Here is a 25,824-nt window from a genome sequence, read left to right as displayed (position 1 = left end):
TTTATTGTGTATTTTTGGGTAATAACTTGGTTTCTTGGGTGTCTAAGAGACAACCTACATTGTCCAAATCTAGTGCAGAGGCCGAGTATCGTGGTGTGGCTAATGTAGAATATGAGTCATGTTGGTTCCGAAACCTTCTTCTTGAGTTGCATTGTCAGGCTTAAAAGGATACCCTTGTGTATTGTGACAATGTAAGTGCGATTTATTTGTCTGGCAACCCTGTTCAACATCAACGAACTAAACACATTGAGATGGATATTCATTTTGTTCGTGAAAAGGTTGCCCGTGGTGAAGTCCGTGTTCTTCATGTTCCATCTAGATATCAGGTCGAGGACATATTTACGAAGGGTCTCCCGCGAGTTCTCTTTAATGATTTTAGGGACAGTCTTAGTGTTCGTCCACCTCCCGCTTCGACTGTGGGGGTGTGTTAAGATAAGTGTAAATATTTTGTGTATATTTCGGCTACCTTGTATTTAATTTAGCCTTAAGGATATTTTGTTTCCTTGTTTATAGCATAATTAGGGGCTAAGCATAATCCTTGTACACTATATATATTGCTAAGCATAGCATTGTTAATATTCACGGAATATAATTCTTTCATACCTATCAAAGGTCATTTTATTTTGTAATAATTAAAAGGTCGTTCAGGTTTTAGAAGAGCGACAAAGGTCGTTTTGTTCTTGAAAAATTTTCTTAATAATAAACTAGGTGTTACCAAAGGAATTTGTTTTTCAAAAATAATACATTTTGAACTAATGAGTTAAAAATGCTTAATGTAATGAACCAAAACAAAATGCTTAACGAAGGTTTTCCATTAAAAAAAAGTGCTTAATGAAGGTGCTATAATCATTTTAGGGGCAGCTACAACATTTTATATCGCATACAATGCAAGTATGGAACACTGTTCTGTGTTCCTTTTGAATTGATGCCAATCATTTTAATGCACAACTTTAGTCCTCTAAACTGTCATTTAAGGGGTAGCTGTTACATTTTTTTTTATCATTTTAATGCACAGGGCAGCTGTTGCATTTATTCTCGCATACATTGGAGCATTTTTCTTCTGTACAGTACCTTTTGAATTGATGCATACCAAATGCAGATTTTATGCTCTTTATAGGGTGCCATGTTGGATCAGGTGAATAGCGCAAAACACCGAGTTCAAAGGTAAATTTGCAAGGAATATCACTCGCAAATTCCTTGCAAATTAGCAAAACATGACCCCAAAATTTTAAACGACGATGCAGGAGGACAATAACTGTAAGAACTAGTTTCAAGCCAAAAAAAGGAGTCTCATCAAGCATAGCAATCCTCCAAACAAACAAAACAATGCAAGACAGCAACATAACAAAACGAGAACCAAAATGTGTCAAGTTGCTGTTTAGAAAGGTATCTAAGCCTAAACTACCAAAAGGAATTTTCCACCAGGTGCAGCAATCCAATGCGGTGCATCTTAAGATACCAGGTTGTCATTGAGTGACAATGAAGCCAACTGATCAGCAGCATTTCCACCCTGCTGTTGTGCAACATTCCTCAGTACTTCCATAGCCTCCGCAACTTTAGCCTTCAATGCATCTGGAGACTCAAGCAAATGCAGAACTTCAGTCTGGTCCATCTCTAGTAGCATACCAGTCACCTTGGCAGCATTGTCATGCTCGATGGCATCCACCAGAGGGTACAAGCTTTCTCCAAGCATCTAAAGATAAAAGGAATAGGTTATCAAGTCCATTCCAACCACAAACCAAATGTCAGGCAAAATAAATAAAAACCCTGATACATCATTCAAATATCACAAGCAACATACTGTTCTTTGTTGCTCAGGAGATGCATTGGCCAAGGCAGTTGCTAATGCAGTGATGGGCACAGGCTGAGCAATTCCGGTATCACGGATAGGCATGCCGGCCATGTCATATCCAGGAAGCATAGTCCCAGGCATCGGGACCTCTGGCATGTTCCTCCCAGGTGGGTAGCGATAGACACGCCCCCTTGGAAGCATCTGAACATCACAATAATACATTTTATGCAACAGAATTGATAATGTAAAGCACCAAAACTGATAGAATTTAGCTATACCTGCTGCTGCATCATTGGGACAGGCTGCTGATTTTGCTGTCCAGGACCTGCACCCCGTCTACCTCCTGGGCGCTGACCCTGCTGACCCTGCTGCATAAAAGGCACAAAGAAATTGGGCATCGGGGCAGCTCCAGGTCTAACTCCAGGTACAAGCTGCTGTTGATAGCCAAATCCACCCTAGAGCACAAACAAAAATGTTGGAATAATTAATACAAATTGATATAGAAAATTAATAGTGCACAAGAGAAAAATTAAATCAAGATTTGAAGTACAATAGCTCTACAGTCCTTACTTGTGGAGGAATCATAGGTGGTGCTTGCCCATAGAAAATCTGTTGGCCAAGGCCAGGTGCCCCAGGAGGGTACATCGGCATGCGGGGACCAACAGAAGGTGCCATAGCTATTGGCCTCATTTGCGAAAACTGAGCCTGCGATATATAAGAAAGCTAAAATCATCAGGCAAAACAATGGAGAAGCAAATCAGAGTAATGGTAACCCTAGGTATCACATGGTATTGTAAAATATAGTGTTTTCTTAACCCTGCCATCAGAAGCCATTCTTTTATTTTTTATCAAGAAAAAAAACAGCTAGTTGAGCATTACATATCCATGTTATAATGAGACTAACATGATCGCTGAACCTGTATTTGTCAATTGCATGCAAACATAAATAATAAAAGTAACATTCATATTGTTTCCAGATCTAATGATGTGAATAGAAAATGGGAAAATCAGTCATGCAATATTCCAAAACTAATCAAAGCACACAGTAGATGAAAGGCATAAAAACGAATGCTTCATCATTTTATAGTTATCACATACTTCAAACGCTTTTCATACAAAATCAAATGTCAAAATGTGCGACATTTTTTAATATTGATTTGCCTTAAATGTATATTTCAAAATCAATTTTATACGTAGTTTCAAAAGGGAACAAAAGAAACTTGAGCACGCTTCAGGAACTTAGAGCTACTGCAAAAATACTTTATGAAAATCAAAAGGGGTGGATCCAGAGATTCACCTGCAAACGAGCTCTTCTTTCTTCTTTACGCTGTGCAAGGGCAACATACAAAGGCTTGCTGACTATAATTTTTCCATTCATCTCGGAAAGCTGAGATATAAAGATAACTATCAATACTAGAAATTTAACATACACCAACATTTAACCATAAGTCTAAGTGAATCACAAGGAAACAAACTTACAGCTCGGGATGCCTCTTCAGGGTTTGAAAATGCCACAAAGCCAGATCCCTTACTTATTCCACTAGGATCACGCATAACCTGTAGTCAATCATACAAATAATTAAGGCTGGCTACATTTATCATAGACCGGCAGTAGATATGTTGAATACCTAAATACCTTGCAAGATGTAATTTTTCCAAACTCTGCAAACATCTCCTTAAGCTTCTCATCATCAACAGTATCATCCAAGTTCTTGATGTACAAATTGGCACCCTGGTACTTGTCAGCAGCTTCCTTCATGGTCTGCTCAAACTTTCCCTTTAGCTCCTGCTCCCTTTCAGATTTCTTCTGTGCCTTCCCCACATACCACTCTTTGTCATCAAATTTCTTACCATTTAATGCCTCAACTGCATTGGCAGCATCTTCAGCATTATCAAAGTTCACAAATCCAAACCCTTTTGATTTCCCGTCTGCGTCCCTCATCACAACAGCACTGGTTATAGGTCCATATTCACCAAATACTTTTTTCAAGTCATCATCGGTAGTTACTTCACCCAAATTCTTCACATAGACATTGTTGAATCTTGTTCCACCTAAATTGGAATCTCTTTCCTGCTTACGAACAAAGTGCCCAACATACACTTGTTTATCATTGATCAGCATCCCGTTTAGCTTCTCTATGGCTTTTTGAGCAGCTTCTTCAAGATCAAACTGAACAAACCCAAATCCCTTAGACTGACCATTAGAATCAGTAGCTATCTTGCATGACAGGATGTTTCCAAAGGAAGAAAATGTGTCATGCAAAGCTTTGTGGTCAATGGTTTTGTCCAAATTCTGCAAAATCACAAAAGATAGAAAATATTCAGATATAAATATAGGTAAGCTGGCCATGGAGGTTCCCAAACCCAAGAGACCTTTCTTAAAAGGAACCACATTGAAAAAAGGCAAAGGACTGAAAACAAATAAATGATAAAAAAATCTATAATGGGAACATAAATCTTCCAAAAGGAAACAAATCAAAGGCAGGAAAAGAACCATTTGCAAGAAAAAAAATAATCCTTCACCTTTATAAAGATATTACCAGACCCACTTTTACGAATACTAGGGTCTCGGTGAGAGTACATGACTCTAATAGGCTTTCCATTCAGAGGAGTGAAGTTCAACACATCCAGTGCCCGAGCAGCTGCACGGCAAAATTGAACCAGAACATAAGAATTCAAAAAAACTCATTAATTAACCAACTGCCTATACAGAGCAACTTAGAACCAAGGCCTACTAACCAACTGTCTTAGCTAAATTTAATTCTCATTAATTATTTAAACTGAAATTTTATAACTTTTTGCAGTTTGATTATATTAGGCCTCCTTTGTTCAATTAAAACAATAACCTTCAACAAACACGTTATAAAAAAGAATTATTCACATTTGGCAACATGTCCCAACAACTTTTCCAGTTCTATAATAACCCGAAACAATACATAAAACAGATGCCAAAGAATTTAAATACCATACAATCAGACAGATAAATTAGAAATCAATTGTATTACAGATTCTACCCAATATTAACTTAGATTCTACCCAATAATGAAATATGGTAACTTAATTAGTTTATTACAATATCTGAAATAATAACTATCTTAGCACAATTTCCAGTTTCTCACATCTCATTATCCTAAACAACAAGAAATTAAGCCAATTACACCAATACACATGCGGTACAAACACAGAGCGGTAAATCACAAACCCAATAGGATATTAAGGTACACTAAATCATCATTGCACAATTATATTAAATCCAGAATGAAATGCGCAAACAACATTGCACAATCAACAAGCTGCAAAAGGAAAGGATCTGCAACCGCCAATTCATAAACCGGAAAACAGAAAATCTTGAAACCGAGTTTGTATAAATTACAGCATAATTACTAACCAGCGTATTAAATTCAACCATAACTTTTAAACACAATCAATCTAACAACATTGATTCATTAACAAGTCATAGTAAAATTTACACCAAACAGTAACAACATGCCGCAATCACCAATGCAGACAAATAAACATCAACAGCAATCAAACACAGAAATAATCGCAATACCAAATCACAACAAAAACACAAAAATATAATTTCTACCATTAAAATCAACATTAAATAACTAAAATATCGAGAAAAAAACAAAGAAAACAAACCATCTTGAGGGTTGCTGAAGTTGACATAACCATATCCAAGAGACCGGCGAGTGGACAAATCCCTGCAAACCCTAACAGAAATAACCTGACCAATCTGGTTGAACAGATCATAAAGCTGCGAGTCATTGACGTTGAAATCAAGGTCACCGACGTAAAGAGACGTCGTAACAAACGCCGCAGCACCAGCAGCACCAACATTGCCAGCACCACCAACGGCAGCGCCGCCATTAGGGTTCGCCACTCCATTAGGAGCACCCGCAATTGGAGCCGAAACCGAAGCCGGGGCCTGAACTTGAGCCATTACTAACAACACACAAATAAATCAACACAAAATTTTCTACTGATTTTTTTAAAGGATACTCTCTCAATCTCTCCTTTAATAATATCAGCTGCAAAATTGAAAAACGATAAAACCCTAAGTACACTGATAATTTGAGAAAACCCTGTAAATATTTTTGGGGGATAAATTGAGGAGAGAGAGTGATAAATCGTCGAGAAATATGAACGACGATGAAAAAGAAGGAGAAAAGAATGAATTTTTTTGGTGTTTTTGTTGAGAGGTTGGGAGGGCAGACAGACGGGAGGGACTGCACCGCAACCCGGGAATGAACGAGTGTTTGGTTTATATACCAAGGATGATGAAGATGATGGTGGGCTTTTGGTGGGCTTGTGAGAAGGAAAACCCTAGTGTGTCATAAGTAAATCTTTGCCGTTGGATTCTGATTGGTTTTAGTCAATTGATTGTTTTTTTGGTCAGAGGAGTGATATCATGTTGATTTATCACAGGTTTTGTGATGCAAGGTGGGATTGGATTGAGGACATTATACGGGGAAGTAGGAGATAATCTCATTAAGGCCCTGTTTATTTCACCTTAAAAAAATAATATTAAGTAAAAATAATTTCAGTTCAGTAAAAATAAGTTCAGTTCAGTAAAATTAATTTCAGTTCAGTAAAAATAATTTCAGTTCAGTAAAAATAAGTTCGGTTCAGTAAAATTCAGTTTTCTTAAAGAAGAATTATAATAGAAAATCAGTAAAAATAATTTCAGTTCAGTAAAAATAATTTAATTTCAGTAAAAATAATTTCAGTTCAGTAAAAATAAGTTCAGTTCAGTGAAAATAATTTCAGTTCAGCAAAATTAAGGTGAATCAAACAGGGCCTAAGTCATTAACCTATACGTTGATTAGAGGAAAAACATACTTTATTGATCTTAATCATGGTTGATTTACTTTTAATAAGTCCAACTATGATTTATTATCTTATAATCCTAACTATTGGAGTTGTTTGTCAATTGTAGTCCCAACACGTTACTAACCTATTGATGTCGGTCACAATTTGACGTGGCCATCTACGTGTCTTTTTTTTTTTGGACTTAAATTTATCTTAGCTGTAATTTAATAAAGAACTCCTCCTTTAAATTTTTTTTCCCGTTTACTCCAATCTCTATCCTTTCTTCATCACTCTACTCCCCTGTTACTCAACATCTTGGAAAAACAGAAAAAGGAAAATTTGTCAAGAATAAGCCAACCTTTGTTCAGTTAGCTCAAAATAAGTCAACCTTTTGATTAACTAAAAATAAATCGGCCTTTATAGAGTGTTATTTTGAGTGTTTTCTAGTCCCTCGGGAGAGTTATGTCACCAAGACTGGTCCGGCGCGATCTGTACTTGCAAAACACGGAGACACCGGTTGGTAGGAGCTCCACCTCTGACGATTAAGTTAGAACATGTTTGGAGAATGTAAAACGGTGCGGAAAAAGTGAAAGTAAGATTTTCTCATATTTCGAGATCAGATGTTTTCTCTGGTGTGAGAGAATTTAGGTATGTTATAAATCTTATAATAAATGAACGTGTCCCCAAAATGGGGGAAATCTCCCTATTTATAGGGTCATTGGAATACGCGCTCATTAGGTAGAGGTGATCAATGGGCGGGCCGGGCCGGGTTCGGGTTGGGCCGAAGGCAAAAAAAATTGCCCATTTCTCGGACCGGGCCAAGCTTCGAGCCGAAAAACGTGTGCCCAAACCCGCCCAAACTAGTTGGGCCATGCGGGCTTTTCGGGCCTGGCCAAAAAAATCAACAAAAAATGCATAAAATCCATCCCAAACCCGCCCAATTTTTTTTTTAAAATCGGGCCAGGCAGGGCCCGACCCGATTTCGGGCCGGAAAAAACTGCCCAAAACCCGCCAAAAATCGGGCCGGGCTCATTATGATCAGCTCTATCATTAGGTCATTCTGACTTAATGGGTTGCGTCGCTTTGCGACTTTTCTTGGGAATTAGGCCTTGACGGCCGCCATTCCATTTGTCATCTGAGGCTGACACGTGTCAGCCGGGGAAAGATCCATGTTGGACCTGTCCCGGGTTAACACGTGCCCCTCTCTAATTGGTCCACGTGTCTAGGGCATTTTTACCCTAAACATTTGTCACTCACAAGGGTGACGTGGCAGGCCACGTGGCGTCTGTGACATGTGTCCCTTTGTATGTGGTGAACAGTAACAAACGGTTCACCTTTTGTTATAGTGACGAGGATGCCCCCGTATTCACCCTTCTATAAATAGGGTTTTACCCCCCTCCTTTTCCCTTCATTGTTGACCCATTATACAAGTCTAGAGAGAGAAAGAGAGAGAATTTTCTAGAAAGAGACACTTTGTTACCGCTTGTAGCTGATTTCCACAAATTCCGTCTACAATATGCGTGGACACAACTGGTCATCACTTAAGACAATTTTCAGAGTTCTACAAAGGTAACCGTCTCTCCCTTAGCTATTTCAAGCTTTTGTCATTTGTATTTTTGTGATTTTTCAATAAATGGATTTACCATCAACACACACGACACAACCTATGATAGTAGTCAGTCGGTCTCCTTATACAGTTGAGTCTAGGACTGGGGGCACTAGTGGAAAAAATCTCATTCGTAACGGGCAAAGCTTTGCCCGTTACAATTAAGATATTCGTAACGGGCAAATATTCGTAACGGGCAAAATAGTGTCCGTTACGAATACGTATGTATTTGTAACGGACAAATTAGTGCCCGTTATGAATAAATAAGTATTCATAACAGACACTATTTTGCCCGTTACGAATAATATATTATTCGTAACAGACACATTGTGCCCGTTACAAATAAATTAGTCCAACTAAGCCCATAGCCCATTAGTTATTACTATTAGGGTTTCTCGATCTGTAGCCGTCAACCTTAATTATTGCCCTCACCCCTCTTTATCCTCTCTCCTCTCACTCACTCTCTCTCTCTCTCTCTCTCTCTCTCTCTCTCTCTCTCTCTCTCTCTCTCTCTCTTTCTCTATCTTGCTCACTCAATCTCTCTACTTCTCTCATCAAGGTAAAACTTTCTCTGGGCGATTTTTTTGTTTATAATATATTAGTGTCATAAAGAGAAATCCAATAAATGAAATTCCTAAGTTGGATTTTTTGGATGTCAAATGCGGCGACAAGCAGAAAGATGGGGAGCAGAGTTGAATTAGTTATGGTGAGCGTGAGGTAAGAGTTTTCACCTAGATTTTAAGTCAAACATTAACTTTGAGGGTGTTTCATATGTGCTCTTTTACTACTCTCAAATTAGTTTTTGGGGGATTTCATGGGTTTTGTGGGTTTGTGAGGGTGGTGTTCATGGTGGTCGGATCTGACTTTTTGTGGATATGACTTTCTGGGGTAGGTGTCACGTGTCAAAACACTTGTGTTCGTGGTGGTCGGATGGCTTCGTGGTTGTAAATCTGGGTTCGTGGTGTAAATCTGGGTAATTGTACGGCGGTGGTGATGGTAAGTGTACGGCGGTGGTGTTCTTTCATTTTGTGTGGATTTTCTCGTTCAGAATTTGTAGATCTATAGTTGTTCTTTTGAATTTTGAGGAATTATGCATATTTGGTGTTATGATTATATTATGATAAAAAGGGATTGCTCATTTCTGGCCATTTTATTAGGTGGGTCTCAGTTCAATTCCAACATGCATGGTTGGATTTCTTTTTTTTTTTGAATTAAATTGTTGATTTTTTTATTTTAAATTGATTTATAGGCAAGACGATACGTTTACAATGATGTCCTTAAATTGTCAGATGCTGAAAAACTTATGGATTGCTCTAGTATTCAAGTAAGTCTTTTCAATTTTCCCAGAAATAAACATTGATTCAATTTTTTTTTTGACGGGCTGATTTAATTATTTTTTTAATTTTGATATTTTTTATTTACGGGCTGATTCAATTATTTTTTTTATTTTTGATATTATTTTTTTTTCAATTATGTTAATTTTGGTTTGTTGAAATTATTGAAGGTGGAGCATATAATATCTACACAAGGGAGCTTAAGAATCAACGTATCAGACCACAAATGTTGGGATAAAACTTGTTTTATTATAATTATGTCTTGTTTTTGCTCTTTTATTAGTCTTAGTCTTAAGATGTAAACTTGCGACATTATATGAGCAAGTAAAATTTTTGCTATAGTATATTAAATGTGTATTATACTTGTGTAATAAAAAAATTATTTGTGTATTATAATTGTGTAATAAAAAAATTATCTGTGTATTATACTTGTGTAAAAAAAAATTATTTCATAATTTGATAAAATGATCAAGCATGTGCTAGCACGTGCTGGATTTTTTTTTTAATTGCATCAAACACTATTCGTAACGGGCAGATATATAGTCCGTTACGAATAAGTAGTTATTCGTAACGGGCGTTTATAGTGCCCGTTACGAATAATGGGTTATTCGTAACGAGCAAAATAAACGCCCGTTACGAATAACCCATTATTCGTAATGGGCACTTTAAACTCCTGTTACGAATAACTACTTATTCGTAACGGACGGTGCCCATTACGAATAATAATGGCCATCCGTAACGGCCGCATACGTAACGGACGCTGCCCGTTACGGATGGGCCCTTTTTGCCCGTTACGGATGGCCTTATTTCCACTAGTGGGGTGTCGTCTCTAAATGTATGGACTTGCTTTGCTCATCCCCGAATCCCACCGTCGATGTGTCTTTGCAGGACACAATGGTGAGGATAAAATAGACGGCTACAAAGTCTAGAAGGAGAAGGGGCACTTTGGAAGTGCCTGTTGATGAGGTAATCCCACACGGGGAATACTAGGAATCGGATGAGCATGCAGAGTCCACTCCGCGTGCCCCCACCATTTACAGTGATGGGATCTTGGACGAGTCAAACGACGAAGGATCCGCCTCTGCTCAAAGTCCCAATAATGAGTTAGACGGCGAAGAGGCCGCTGACAGGTTCGGCTCGGAGGCTTCCAACTCTGATCAATAGGATATTGCCTATGAGTACCAACAGGCAGGCAAGGGATCTTCCATGTAATATCCCGTATTTGTATACGTATTTTATTTAAAATATGTATTTAATAAAGTATTTAAACAATTTTAATATTTTAATTATGGCATTTTAACTAATATTTTTTATAAAAATAAAAATTATATATTTTATTTCTTTATTTATAAAAGTTGGGGTTTTATTTTAAGAAAGTTTAATTTTAACAAGTTTTATTAGGGAAGGAATTAGGAAAAACTAAAAGAGGAAGTTTAGGGAAAGAGGGATTGATTGAGAAGGGGTATAAATATCCCACTTATGAGGCAAATCAACTTTGCCCAGAGTGGAGAAAACCCAAGGTAAACTTCTCTCTCTCTCCTCCTTATTTTTCTTTCTTTTTCTTTTCCCCTTCCCCTTTCTTTTTTTTTCGGTTGCCTTGTGTTCGCCCCCCCTCCACCGCTGCCAGCCACCGGCAGCAGGTGGCCACCGCCGCCAGCAGCCGTCAGCCGTTGGCCGCCGTTGCCAGCAGCCGGCAGCCACTGGCTGCCTCCTCCTCTTTCCCCCTTTTTCGAGCATGTATAAAAAAAAACTTAGCTTTATTATTTTAATTTAATCTATGCTTCAATATAAGTGTAAATTATGAGTTTTGGGATTTGATTTTTGATGTTTGATTATAACTAGTTGAGCCATCGCGCGCGTAATAAACACGGAATGAGTGAAGTTAATGGTACCTTTAAATATATGTACTGTATAAATCTAATATAGCTATGTGTTAAAGATGTAGTTAGGCATTCAATGGTAGGCCGTAGAATTTATAAAAATTTGGCTTTTAACACTTAAGCTTTTACAACTTTTGATATTGAAAACAATATTAAACTGGAATTGGCCAGACATGATGTAGATGAGAACTTTCTTATAGAAACATAATACACACCATAAAGAGAGTAGCAGAGAGATTCGAAATTGTTTGACCATGGCTTGCATTTCCTTACCTGGCGAGATCAACTCATCGCCAAGTAAGGTCTTCAAACAGGTCACTTGATCTAATGACCTTTCCTTCAATAGCTTTCCTTGTTGGTAAGAAAGCTTTGACACCGTCGAGGCTTGTAAAACCCCAAAACAATGTTTGGGCGCCTGCTTAAGATAGTAATTTTCAAGATCGAGTAATGACTATAAGAATCATTATAAAGAACGGAAAAGAAAGACACCTAATACCACTTCAACAAAACACACACATCACCCTAGCTAAGGCCAACTTGTTCAACCCCCCAACAAGGCAACAACAACATAACCTGTAAACACTCTAAACATTATAGCAAAATCAAGTTGATTTGGTACAATCGTTTTATCTAATTATTATTAATTTATTATTGTTGTATTATTTAATTTCCTATTTAAAACCTCTATAATAAAATACGACGAACACTTATTTTTTGTATAAATTAAATGATACTATCACGTTACCTAATCTATATCTATACTCTATACTTATATATTAAAAAGCGTTTCTACAAATGTCTATGTGCCACGTCATCTCCCCTATCTTTACGCCACGTCATCTATACTCACTTTAGCATAGGGTCACATCATCACATAATAATGTGTCATCACCACTTCACGAATTATTATTCCACTTTAATTAAAAAAAAAAAGAGGTTGGGTTTCGAACAGTGTATCTCTAGGACAAAAGCCAAGACTACTAACCACCTTAGCTAATACTCATTTCATGACATTTATCTAGATGAATGCACTTATATCTCTAAATAAAAGGACAAGAAAATCAACAAATTAAAGCAATGTGGGCCATGTGATCCACCGCCACCGACTTGCCAGCCCATCTCTCCGTGACACACTCCATTACACATTCTCTCATCTCCACCGTCCATCATCCAATCCCATAAATCAACGGCTCAAACTCAACCCCACACTAACTCCTTCCATACACCCTACCGCACCATATCCCTACACTTTAGATTTTATTACACCTGTCAAATTATATATTCATTTTATTATTACCAAAAAAATAAAAGAAAACAAATTGTGGATCATAACAATGCTAAGAATGCATGTTCTCAGCTTCGTCAAAGTGATGATGAAACGCTCATGGTGGCGGACGAACCAACTAGCAATCAATATCATACATTCATACAATATTTGATGATGGAAAATGAAATTACACTAAGATTCGGAAGAGGGCTTGATTTATGATTGGTGGTTACAAATCACCAATTAAATTACCGCCACGGCGCAACCATGACGGCACACCGCCATAAATTTACCGTTGAGGTATGCAATTATAAAGACCCCTTAATTCTCTCTGAATAATATTGTAATTGAGTATGCAATTATTTCCAACAAATTAAGTATAGATTCATTCTTTCATATTCCTTTTTCATTTGGTGCAATTAATTCATAAATTAATTAATATCCAAGTAAATAAGATGTAAAGTTTGTAACTGAAATGTAAATTATACAATGATTTTTGAATTGAAGTTTCGAATATATATATATAGTTTATATATATATATATATATATATATATATATATATATATATATAACTATATATATATATATATATATATATATATATATATATATATATATATATATATATATATATATATATAACTATATATATATATATATATATATATATATATATATATATATATATATATATATATATATATATATATATATATATATATATATATATGTTCCGTTTTCTTGCAATTTCCACAAAGCTTGCTTATTTCCCTCAAAAGAAAGGTTATTAGCTTATTAGTGTGCTTTTATGTTTTCCCGAATGAATTTTGATTCCTCAATTTAATCAGTTTTTTTTATCTTCAATATCTAATTGGTTTATCTATAGATTTTGATTTTTTTTTGTTTTGTTATGTTTTTTTTTTTTTTTTTTTTTTGGGTATTGTTGCAGAATTGAGCCTCAGGGTTCTTATAGTCATTGTGGAAGTCAGGAAAGCTTATTGGTAAGTCAATTTATTTGTGAATAGCAGTTTTGGTTTTTTTTAGCAATGTATTTGTTAAGTAATTAAGTAATGGAGTACTAAGATACAAGAATAGATTATTTCATATATGAATCAAATTTTTGTTTTTATTCTATTCCAAAGCTGAACTTCTTCCTGTGATGTGAATAGGCCTCCTATGATTAATCTTTGATGTAGTTGTCCTTGAGGATTGGGGTAGTATGTTAGTAGGGAGGTTAAGAAATTACAATGTTCAGAATTGATCTATGTGTCTTGAGGTTTTTATTCTTTCTGAAAATTCTTATTTTGATGTATAGTTAATTAAAATTAGCTTAATGTAGTCATATTGACTTTTCCGGATTAATGTATAATATGGCAATTGTTCCATGAATGTCTTGGTCAATTGCAACTTCTACTTTGATTTACTTCTGAATATTTATCGTGAAAGTTCGACAGTAGTTTAGTCAGTAAGGTTTAAGTTCTTTAATTACATGGTCAGAAAGAATATAATGTGTATCCTTTGACCCATTGTAATTTGGTTCAACATCATATGTTTATGTGAAATTTCCTTAAACTCCAAAACAAATGAATCTGTGTAGGGATTGTTGTCTCCCTAAAATAATGAATCTGTGTAAGTACTCTGTGATCTCCCAAAAATAATGAATTTGTTTCCCTTTCTGCATTGTAGGGACTCTGGTCAAATATTGAGCAAAAGAGGAACTTGGACTTGGTATCGCTCATCTTAAAGGTATGTAGTTGCTTATACACCCAATTCTTCTCATGTATCTTATCTATATAAATCATTATTAGAATTATGTGTTTTCTCTGTTATCCTATTTGTGGCTACATCTATCAATCAATACATATGTGCAGTTTTTTAAAAAAAGGACAATAGTTACCGCCGGACAATAATGATTATTCATATAAAACACATATTACATTTTTTTTAATAGAAATCTAAATTATTCATAGAAAATTACATATATCAGTTCTGTGTTTTATGATGTATGTTTTTTTTAATGGTGTTTCACCCGGAACACCCTTTGTGTTTTATGATGTATTTACTGAAATTTAAGTATGACATGATTGACATCAATATATGAAATTTTATCTTTGAGAGTACATGAATACCTTATTTTGAAAAAAAAAATGTGTTTTATGCTTAATATAGGAACCATTATAATACATGAAAGCATTATTTTTAAATATTCCAATAAAATCTAACTACTATGCAATCTGACAGTACCTGCTAAATGAATAATTCTACTACATTATTCAGTATAAGCTTTAGTTCTCTGCTATCAAATATCATAAGTTGGTATGGTTTGCCACCGCCGCTATATAAACAACACTATAAGAAACGAAGACAACAATATGTTGTGATTTTAAAGCTAACAACAACAACTGGTGGCACAACAACAAGAATCCGAAGCAATAGTTCAAAAGATCTGCAAACTGCAACAGAGCACGCAGCACAATCAGCCATATACAAATTAAAGGAATGTTATAACTTTGATATAGCTGATTTCAACTTAGAAGGCATTCGGAGAGAAAGGAAAAAACGACGCATAGCAGACATCAACCGAGTTAAAGAGGAAATGAATTTCGAGACTTTGAAGCACAATTATATGGATGTGTGTTGGGAGAATAAAGCCCTAAAAGAAGAGCTACATAAAGCCAAAAATTTAGGCGATGTTTTAAACTAGGGAATTATATAAACATATTTTGAATTACTTCTATCAATATTTTAATAATTATTGTATAATAAAATTCAAAAATATATCTTGCAATAAAAAATTTATTGAGTAAAATGAACCTGTTTTGAATTACTTCTTTGAATATATTCTAATAATTATTGTATCATAACAATTTAAAATATACCTTGCAAAGTAATTTTTCACAGACAAATTTAACGTTTCAACAAAGTCTTTTTGCTATAAGGAAAAACAGATGGAAAAACAAGATCAAGCAAGGTATAGAAGGCTAATGCGAAGATTCATCCTTATACAAAGGAGAAACAAGGCTGGAAACAACAACCCATCCAGTAGAAATGCTAGATTTGCCCAACCACAATGTATGCCAGTTCTTTGGCCACAATATACATTTACCTCATTGATGAATGCAGTGCAACGAGCACACCAACCGCAAACAACCAGAGGTTGGTAACACCAATTTATTTAAAAAGATAAATGGATTTTTAAGGACTTATGCATGTTTCTTACCTGATAAAAAAACAAATAAAGGAGAAACAAGTGCACCAACCAATACACAATTATCTGGTAGTGCTACAAGACGGCGTACAAGAATTGAAGACATACAACCCACACCCACATCTAGGCGCAGAATGAATTCAGTATCGCCTATAAGGCCTACCATTGAAAATGGAGAATCTAACTCCATACCTCCCCAACCCAACTTAACAAGAGGTAATATGATTTTATATCCTCTAATTTTACCAAATTAAAAACCGATAATTGTTACATATGTATATTCAACACTGTTTTCTATGATAGTGGTCAGCAATAACTTAACAACCGACCAAAGGGCACCTTCAACACCACTTACACTTCATCAAAGTAAGTTTATATATAGCTCATTTATATAAAAACCTACAATAAAACACTATCAACCTAACTAATTCACTTCTATATGACTTCTTAAAAGGAAAATTCACAAAACCCTGGAACTTTGGTGGGCCAAAAAACATGTGTCGAGATTGCGGTGCGAAGGTTTGGATAGAGGAAAGAGTTAAAAGACAAAAAAAAGTTGACTATCCAAAATACAGCATATGCTGTCAAAAAGGAAAGGTCATACTCCCACTGCTGACAGAACCACCAGACTACTTAAAGTCGCTCCTCGATCCAAATACTGGGTCACGCTCAACAAAGTTCAAGGAATGCATTAGAACTTACAATTCTATATTTGCATTCACGTCAATGGGAGGCAAAGTGGACAACACTATTAATAGAGGAAGAGGTCCTTATGTATTCAGAATCCATGGTCAAAATTACCACAAGATTGGATCTTTGTTACCACCTGATGGGAAGCAACCTAGATTCACCCAACTCTATGTGCACGACACTGGTAATGAAGTTCATAATAGAATTAACTCATTAGCAGCAACCGACCTTGACCCGAAAATAGTTGATGGAATTTCCAAAATGTTATACGAGAACAATCAACTAGCAAAAGTGTTCAAAATGGCCAGGGAACGATTATCAAATGTTGAAATGCACCCTGTTTCAGTTCGCCTGATTGGAACACGTTCAAAGGATGGTAGACAATACAATCTACCATCCAGTAATGAACTTCAGCTTTGATTGTGGGAAATGGAGAAAGTGAAGGAGGACAACGGGATGTCATAGTTGAAGAAAAGCATCGAGGACTTCGAAGGATATCCGAAAACCACCCCAGCTTCATGGCTTTACAATATCCACTTTTATTTCCATATGGAGAAGATGGCTTTAGAATTGACATCCCACACCGAGATGCAGAGTCAACAACGCGTAAGAAAAAAAACAGTCACAATGCGCGAATATTATGCTTTCCGCTTGATTGAAAGATTAAATGAGGCTCGCACACTCATTCTTTGTGGGCGTTTGCGCCAACAATTCATTGTGGATGCATTCACATGCATGCAAGAAGTGAGGTTAGATTATGTTCGTCATAACCAGCAAACAATAAGAAAAGAAGTGTTGTGCGGATTGACCGATGCTGTTTTGCGAGGGGACACATCTCCCGCTTCAATAGGAAAACGAGTTTTCCTACTGTCCTCCTTCACTACTGGACTTAGATACATGGTGGAGAACTACCATGATGCAATGGCTATTTGCCGATGGGCTGGGCCACCGGATCTATTCATAACGTTTACTTGCAATCCAAAGTGGCCAGAAATTACCGAATTCTTAGCAGACTTACCAAGTCAAGGTGCAGAAGACCGACCAGATGTTGTGGTTCGCGTATTTAAACTCAAGCTAGATGAATTAATACGTGATCTGAGTACAAGAGAACATTTTGGACGGACAATAGCAGGTAGTACCTTAAGCTTAATTCTCAATACAAAGATAGTAAACAGAAAAATAAGAAAGCTAACATTTTGTTTTACCAATGCAGTGGTTTATACCATTGAATTTCAGAAAAGGGGACTACCACATGCGCACATCCTATTATTCTTGCATCCGGATGATAAGCCACAAAGTCCAGAAGACATAGATAGGATTATTTCAGCAGAACTACCGGACAAAGATCATGACTTAATTGGATACGAAATTGTCGTCCAATCGATGATGCATGGACCCTGTGGGACAATGAATCAAAATTCTCCATGCATGCAAGATGGAAAGTGCTCAAAACACTATCCAAAGGATTTTGAAGGAGCAACAATGCTAAATGATGAGGGCTACCCTATTTACAGAAGACGAGATAATGGCAGAACAGCAACGAAAAATGGACAGATATTGGATAACAGATTTGTCATACCTTACAACATCGACCTGGTGGTCAAATATCAAGCCCACATAAATGTTGAATACTGCAATAAAGATAGGTCACTGAAATACTTATTCAAGTACATGAACAAAGGACCAGACATGGCTATTGCAAGAATTGAGGAGACTAGAGGGGAAAATGAAGGGTCTCATACTCAAACACCAGGGGTTAAAGTAGTAGATGAGATAGAGAATTATCTAAAATGTAGATACGTGTCTGCCTCTGAAGCTTGATGGCGAATATTTGCATTCATCATCCAATACAAGGATCCCCCAGTACAAAGACTTACGTTCCACCTAGAAAATCAACAACAGGTGCTTTTTCAAGACCATGAGCACCTAGATGATGTCCTGAAAAGAGTGGGGGAGAAGAAAACAACATTGACAGAGTGGATGACTGCTAATAAGTTGTGCGCAGAAGCACGTGACCTGACATATGTAGACTTCCCTACAGAGTGGAGGTGGTTGAGTGATGAGAAAAAATGGCAAAAAAGGAAGATAGGGATGAGCATTGGAAGGATTTACTTTGCCCACCCAGCGTCCGGTGAGAAGTATTATTTAAGGTTGTTGCTTAATATTGTCAAAGGTGCGACATGCTTCGAAGCATCAGGACAGTTGGTGGAATTATACATCCAACATACAAGGCAGCATGCCATGCACTTGGACTTTTAACTGGAGATAATGAATGGCATGAGTGTTTACATGAAGCAGTTTTATGGGCTACTGGCACACAATTACAGAACCTCTTTGTTACAATACTACTGTTTTGTGAGGTGTCAGACCCAAAAGACTTGTGGGAAAAGCATTGGGAGGCCTTATCGGATGATATAACTCACAGACAACGACAAAGACTTGGTATTGCAAACCCGAGTCTTACTGAAGAGCAACTTCAAAACTACGCTCTATATGAGATTGAACAACTCTTAAATAGAGAGAATAGAAGCCTTATTGATTACCACGGAATACCGCTACCAGATGCAACTTTACTACAAGACTCTGGAAACCGGATGTTATTAGAAGAGCAAAACTACGACACCCAATCGTTGGCTCACAATGCATGTGACTTAGAGAATGGATTGAATGCTGAACAGAGAAATGTTTATGATAACATCCTTGAAGCGGTTAACCATAACACAGGGAAACTCTTCTTTGTTTATGGTAGTGGAGGAACTGGAAAGACTTATTTATGGAAAGCTTTAATATCGAAGCTTCGGTCAGAAGAACACATAGTCCTCGCAGTGGCATCGTCAGGAATAGCAGCACTACTTCTACCTTCAGGGAGAACCGCACATTCTAGATTCAAGATCCCTATGAATTTAAATGAGAATACTTGCTGTGGCATTGAACAAGGGTCTAACCTTGCTGAATTAATCCACAAAACTAAGCTCATAATATGGGATGAGGCACCAATGGTCCATAGATATGCATTTGAAGCAGTAGATCGCACCTTGAGAGATATAATGCAACTCTCTGACCAGACAGCAAAGGATAAAGTTTTTGGTGGAAAAACTGTTGTATTAGGAGGCAATTTCCGACAAATACTACCTGTTGTTCCAAAAGGGGGACGAGTAGACATTGTAGATGCATCTGTCAGCAAATCAAACACCATTTGGCCACAATGTATTATACACACACTGAAGACAAATATGCGGCTACGTCAGTCAGACAACATACATAACCTGGCAGCTTTCAGCAAATGGGTATTAGACATTGAAAATGGCCAAATAACAGCAACAACAAAAGAAGGTGAGGACGAACCAATGTGGATAGATATTCCAAGTGACTTATTAATAAATGGAGGAGCAGATCCAATAGTAACATTGGTGGAGGAAGTTTACCCTGAAATCCTTGATAAGCACATGGACCCGAGATATCTCCAACAACGGGCCATACTAGCTACAAAAAATGAAACAGTCGACAAGATAAATGGACATATTTTACAAATTATTCAAGGAGAAGAGAGGATCTACAAGAGTGCAGACAGAATAGAGGTAGGAGAAATGTGGAGTCATTGTACCCTACAGAATTCCTAAACACCTTGCAGTTCCCGGGCGTACCAAACCATGAAATACATCTTAAGGTAGGGTGCCCAATACTATTATTGAGGAACATCAGCCAAAGAGATGGCTTATGTAATGGTACACGACTTATTGTAACCAGATTACAAAATCGAGTGATTGAAGCACGGATTGTAACTGGAACAAATGTAGGAGATCTGGTATGCATACCACGTGTGGAAATGTCTCAATCAGATACAAAATGGCCATTCATCCTAAAGCGTCGGCAGTTCCCAGTCAAGGTTTGCTTTGCAATGACAATCAACAAAAGCCAAGGGCAAATTTTCGATCATGTTTGAATATACTTACCAGAACCAGTCTTCAGCCATGGGCAACTTTACGTGGCTGTCTCAAGAGTCACCGCAAGAAAGGGACTCAAAATCTGCATCCCTAACACACAATGTGATGAGAGCAACATTGGAAAAACAAAAAATGTCGTGTACAAAGAAATTTTTAATGATCTTTAGCTTCAGAAAAAATGTATCTGTTAGACATAGGTTTAACAGTAAGCCTTGACTTATCAACCGTTAATAAAATCCTATACATTCCATAAAGTTTATTTCCTGTTTATTATTATTCAAAATTTAATAATATAGTACATGTTTCTTAACATGCTAAAAGCAAGACAACTTTGATAATATTGGTAAGTCAATTGATTTTGATTGAGCAAAAATAATGATGGTTCTGCATGATTGGTGTTGGATGCATATTATTGGTACTACTCTTAAGTTGTTTAAATAAATGTTCATGATTAGTTAATTGAGTGAGGTGTTTAAACTGTACCTTGCGTAATTTTATTAAATTTAGTTTAATCTATTATTGATAAAGTTGGGGTAATGTAGGCGTCGTTTGAAGTGCGCCTACTTAAAAGCATGTTGTGAATATGCTTGGCACTCATAGGAAGTGGGAATTGACATAACGATTAGGGACACGATTAGGGACAAGGAAAGTAGGGAGCCACCAATAAGTTTTTAAGGAACTTGTAAACCGTTCACGGATCATTAAAGGCAACCACGAAAAGGGACAACGAAAGGCAACAACGATTGACCCGTGAAGGTTACACCCCATTCATAATCCATGAGATTACTAACTCCATATGGTTCGGAACCACGAAAAGGAGGATCGGGGATGATGGTACGAAGTGAGTCATGGAGTCACATTCGCCCGTATTGGCCTCTACTCGATTCTTATTATGAAAAGTATTTCCTGCGATCTTAAAGGCATACAAACAAAATATTCAATTCGCTCCAAACTATTATTATGCTAAACTGGTTGAATATTAATGCACACATAATTCTAAAATATTAGTGATCACTTGGTTAAATAACAAGATTAAAGGAACCTAAACCGATTGTCCAAATTATCTTATTAGGCGTGATATTCAATTACATATTGCCTTAACATGCAATACGGTGATCATAATAAATAATAGAATAAACATTAATATTGGAAGCAATCTAACAATAATAGCATTAGTCAAATCAAATAATAATAACCCTAATCATGATAATAGCAATAAGAATAATAATAAGAGTAATTAAATTAATTACTCACACTCCGCGCGTTCCTTTAAATTGCTACATCATGAATAAATTGTTAGTAACTTCAATAAATAATAAATCAAATGTAAATTAAATTAACGTAGAGTTGATTTGGTCCAAACCCTCAGTTAATTCTACCTTTCACGCCTTGGTTTAAGTATAGAACTTCGGGTCAAGTATGGACTCCTTAGAGTGCTTAAGGGATATAAAATGAGAGTATGGTCCAAACCCTCAGTTAATTTCTAAGTTGGAGTAATTTAATTTAATTTAGTTTATGTCCTGTTTATTATTATTCAAAATTTTATAATACACTACATGTTGCTTACCATTGATTCTAAAAAACTTATGTTCAGGTACTCTGCGAAAATGGCGAAAGCACAAAACATTGCTGAACTGAAGAACACATTAAAGGCAGGCCCTTTGATAGCTCGAGTGATAAGGACATGGGATGTAGTATACAAATTCAATGACCAGCCCACTTCTTTTGATATGCTTCTCTTGGACAAAGAGGTAAAAAAATATTTAGTTAAAAATGTCAGCTACATTACCTATACAAAAAAAAAAAAAAAAAAAAACCACCCTAATATCTACAAAACTGCAGGGAGGACTTATACAGGCCACTATAAGGAAGGACTTGCTGAAATCTTACAAGGAGGAAATTATAGAAGGAAAAATACACACCTTCAATAATTTTGAAGTAGCTAAGAACAACAAGCTTCACTGCCCAATTAAAAAGGACCAGCTCATAAAATTTACACCTTTCACTGTTGTGGTACAAGAAGAAGAAAGTGCAGCTGAAATTCAGATGCACAGCTTTCAAATACACCCTCTTGATCGTTTGCAAGAACGAAATAAAAAGACGGACTACGCCATAGGTAGGTAACCTTAAATTCAGTGGATTAAACATATATTCAAAGAAATGGCATACAACATCTACAATATATAATTTCCTACTATTAATCCTTGCATCTAATAATTTTAATATGTGTTTTTAAAATCAAAAACAAAATTACAGAGGTTGTTGGTCTGCTAACTGGAGTTGAAGAGAAGACATGGGTCAATGTTGGCCAACACAAAACTCCATTAAGAAGGATACACATTGAAGACCAATGGTAAGAAAAAACAATACTTACAAAGAAAAAATGCCAAATATATGTCAGTCTAATAAACTACACTCATAAACCATGCAGCAATGTCAAGGTCGTGGTAACTTTATGGGGAGCCAAAGCTGACTTAATAACCACTGAGATAACAGAAGATCAAGATTCCTGCAAAGTACTCCTCATCACCTCTACAGAAGTCACCATGTACCAAGGTAAGAACACAACAAAAAGGAAAAACACAAGTCTAAGATCTACACTTCAAATAAAGCATTCATACCACTCTACCATAATAACATCATTCCTAACATGCACCATGCAGGAAACTACTAGTTGAGCTCAACCCATGCTACAAAGATACACATTAACTTGCCAATTCCTGAAGTGGAAAGTTTCACGCAAGGGTAAGCAACTTTTACAGTGATATAAATATAGCAATTCAAAAAACCAGAATCTAAACACAGAATATCAAACTACAGGCCTAACATGGTAGAGCCAAAAACACCCATAAAACAATTAGAGGCGAAACCACATGAACCAGTTGAGGATGCCATGTTTAAAAACAGAAAAAAGATTGAAGAGATTCTACAGATGGATCCACAAGCCAAGGTAAGCACCAATTACTGATTTTCCCATACATCTATTCTTCACCATCAAACATTTCCAAAAAACCACTAATTTTCTTATGGCTATGTTATGAAGCATAACATAATCCAACTTAATTTCTTGCATTCATGTTAAAAAAAAAAGTCACACATCACAACTCAAGGCATGATAGTTTTGCAGCATAAATTCAATGTTGACTTCGCATGTATGTTTATCATTAATATCATTGCAGGAGATGTTTACTTGCAATGCAACAGTAACAAGCATTCACGCTGACAAGAAATGGCATTACAACTCCTGTGCTGCATGTAAGAAAAAGATAGATGAGACTTTTTACTGCTCAAACTGCGATGATATAGTCAAATACCCGAAAACAAGGTACAACAAAACACCAACTACACACTAATTAATAAGGACAAAAAAAAAGAAAAAATATACTTGCATTTTAACAACCAACAAACTCGCAGGTACCTATTAACTATTGACATAGACGACGGAAGTGCATGTATTCCAATGGCTTTGTTCGACAAGGAGGCTGAAAAAATAATAGGAAGTCCAGTCCACAAATTAATGGAACTCGAGAAAAAGGTACAACTCTTACAGATTACTAACGACAACTACTATATTATGCCTTTTAACTAAAATGACCATATACAAAATGTAGGAAAACGGCAAAGAAAAGGTGCTGCAGCGATTGGAGCATTGCGTTGGCAAACAATTCGTTTTCAAGGTCAAGCTAAGCACAACAAGTAACAAAACTGAACTCATTTGCCAAAAGACATACGACATCAACTACAAATTAGAAAAGGCTTATCAAGAGCAACAACAACAAAACCAGGTCTGTTGAAACATATTTGCAAATGATACTGCCTAAATCTAATACCTACACATTAATAAAATAACTGCAATTTGCAGGAAGCCAATACACACCAACCAGAACAACTTGAGGATGACAACACGGGAATTACTGAAACCCAAACAACTCCAAAAAAGAGGAATCGAGATGAGATGTAAGTCACACATCTCAACACAATGAATCACAATTACTAAAAAATGACCCACAATAACAAGGAAAACATAATCTTTGAAATACAGGGAGAACGAGAAAGAAGATGGAGCATCAACAACCCAAACAGTTGTAGCAGCTGAACAGTGAATGGAACAAAAAAAGGACAGAAAAAAACAGAGAAACAACAAGCGCATAATGGAAGAAAAATTAGAGGACCATAATCAACAACTTGCAAAGAATGGAGTGTTACATATTGTTTTCCAATACTCTGTGTCCAAAAGATAATCTTTAGCAAATTTAAAGACCAAAAATAATATCTACCTTTTTAAAAAAATCAAAACAATTGCTATATCAAAAAAAGTAATGTTCACCAATACTTTGTGTTCGAAAGAAAATCTTTAGCAACTTTGAAAAACAACTAAAATGACGACCAAGCCATTTGCACGAACAAAAAAAAGGGAAAAAAAACAAAGTAATTGCTATTGTCTTCCAACACTATCTGGCCGAACAATAGCTGTAACTAATTTGGAATACACAACACCATAATGGACAAACCAATTGCTCACTAAAAAACAAAAGAAACACAGTAACCCGAGGCATTGCCCAGGTGACACACTAGTTTTTTTATTAAAACGTGATACGATTGTATGAAATATAATTAACTTGTATTCATTTTAAACACGTGTGTCTAGATATCATGCAGATATAGGAAACATAGGCAAAGTGACCTTTCAAATTTGGTTTTTTTTTAAAATGCTTGCACTCTAGCGAAACATAGCCCAATAATGTACGATTTTGTGGAATTTATTAGTGTTAGTATCAAATATGTTGTATACGTTTGTAATAACTATGGTATAAATTAAATAGAGATGTCACTTAAAAAATCAAATACGGAGTATTTTTCCAACAAAACGAATACTTTGGAGTAAATATTGATACATAATACATGAATTAAAAAAAAAAGAAAAAAAAAGTATATACTACTTGTTCACTCATCCTCTGTCACTTGTATATGATGGTTTTTGTGCAATTCATGTTTTGCATCATCTCTCATCTACTTGCTTGACATATTACTATCGTTCATTGTCGACTACTTAATTGATCATTTTTTACTGTTTTACAAATTTTAATGAGTCTTTTAAGTTTGTTTCTTTTTCTTCCCCTCACTCTCTTTATTACCCATGCTTTATAGTTTTACATATTTCATAAAACATTCTATTGCCTTTTTTTCTTGAGACATTGTTTAATCAAAAACAAACTATACTCTAATAATGCCCTTTTTTTTGTTTTTAAAAAAATGCTAAATATCTTTTTAGTCAAATATACTTTA

The 25,824-nt window shown here is 36.0% G+C and overlaps 3 protein-coding genes across 3 annotated transcripts; 2 read left to right on the top strand and 1 right to left on the bottom strand.

Moving 5' to 3' along the window:
• Window positions 1-1,247: 1,247 nt before the first annotated feature.
• On the bottom strand, window positions 1,248-6,033 carry LOC145613077 (polyadenylate-binding protein 2-like). The gene is made up of 9 exons (XM_081668133.1): window positions 5,438-6,033; window positions 4,316-4,434; window positions 3,429-4,085; window positions 3,272-3,349; window positions 3,090-3,179; window positions 2,363-2,497; window positions 2,071-2,247; window positions 1,802-1,993; window positions 1,248-1,693 (listed from the first exon to the last, which is right to left on the bottom strand). The coding sequence occupies exons 1-9, from the start codon at window positions 5,736-5,738 to the stop codon at window positions 1,451-1,453; spliced, it is 1,992 nt and encodes a 663-aa protein (XP_081524259.1). The 5' UTR covers window positions 5,739-6,033; the 3' UTR covers window positions 1,248-1,450.
• A 12,741-nt stretch (window positions 6,034-18,774) lies between these two features.
• On the top strand, window positions 18,775-20,214 carry LOC145613853 (uncharacterized). The gene has a single exon (XM_081668896.1). It carries the CDS (start codon window positions 18,775-18,777, stop codon window positions 20,212-20,214), a length of 1,440 nt encoding a protein of 479 aa, XP_081525022.1.
• A 1,931-nt stretch (window positions 20,215-22,145) lies between these two features.
• LOC145613852 (replication protein A 70 kDa DNA-binding subunit B-like) lies at window positions 22,146-24,641 on the top strand. Its single transcript, XM_081668894.1, has 10 exons — window positions 22,146-22,289; window positions 22,381-22,654; window positions 22,795-22,891; window positions 22,970-23,094; window positions 23,331-23,488; window positions 23,718-23,863; window positions 23,953-24,073; window positions 24,150-24,323; window positions 24,401-24,495; window positions 24,581-24,641. The coding sequence occupies exons 1-10, from the start codon at window positions 22,146-22,148 to the stop codon at window positions 24,639-24,641; spliced, it is 1,395 nt and encodes a 464-aa protein (XP_081525020.1).
• The last annotated feature ends 1,183 nt before the right edge of the window (window positions 24,642-25,824 follow it).

The sequence above is a fragment of the Chenopodium album genome, chromosome 25 (genome assembly GCF_948465745.1).
Source record: "Chenopodium album chromosome 25, dcCheAlbu1.1, whole genome shotgun sequence".
Taxonomy (NCBI): Eukaryota; Viridiplantae; Streptophyta; class Magnoliopsida; order Caryophyllales; family Amaranthaceae; genus Chenopodium; species Chenopodium album.
The sequence above is the reverse complement of the archived record's forward strand: the minus strand, read 5'-3'. Positions and strand labels throughout refer to the sequence as shown.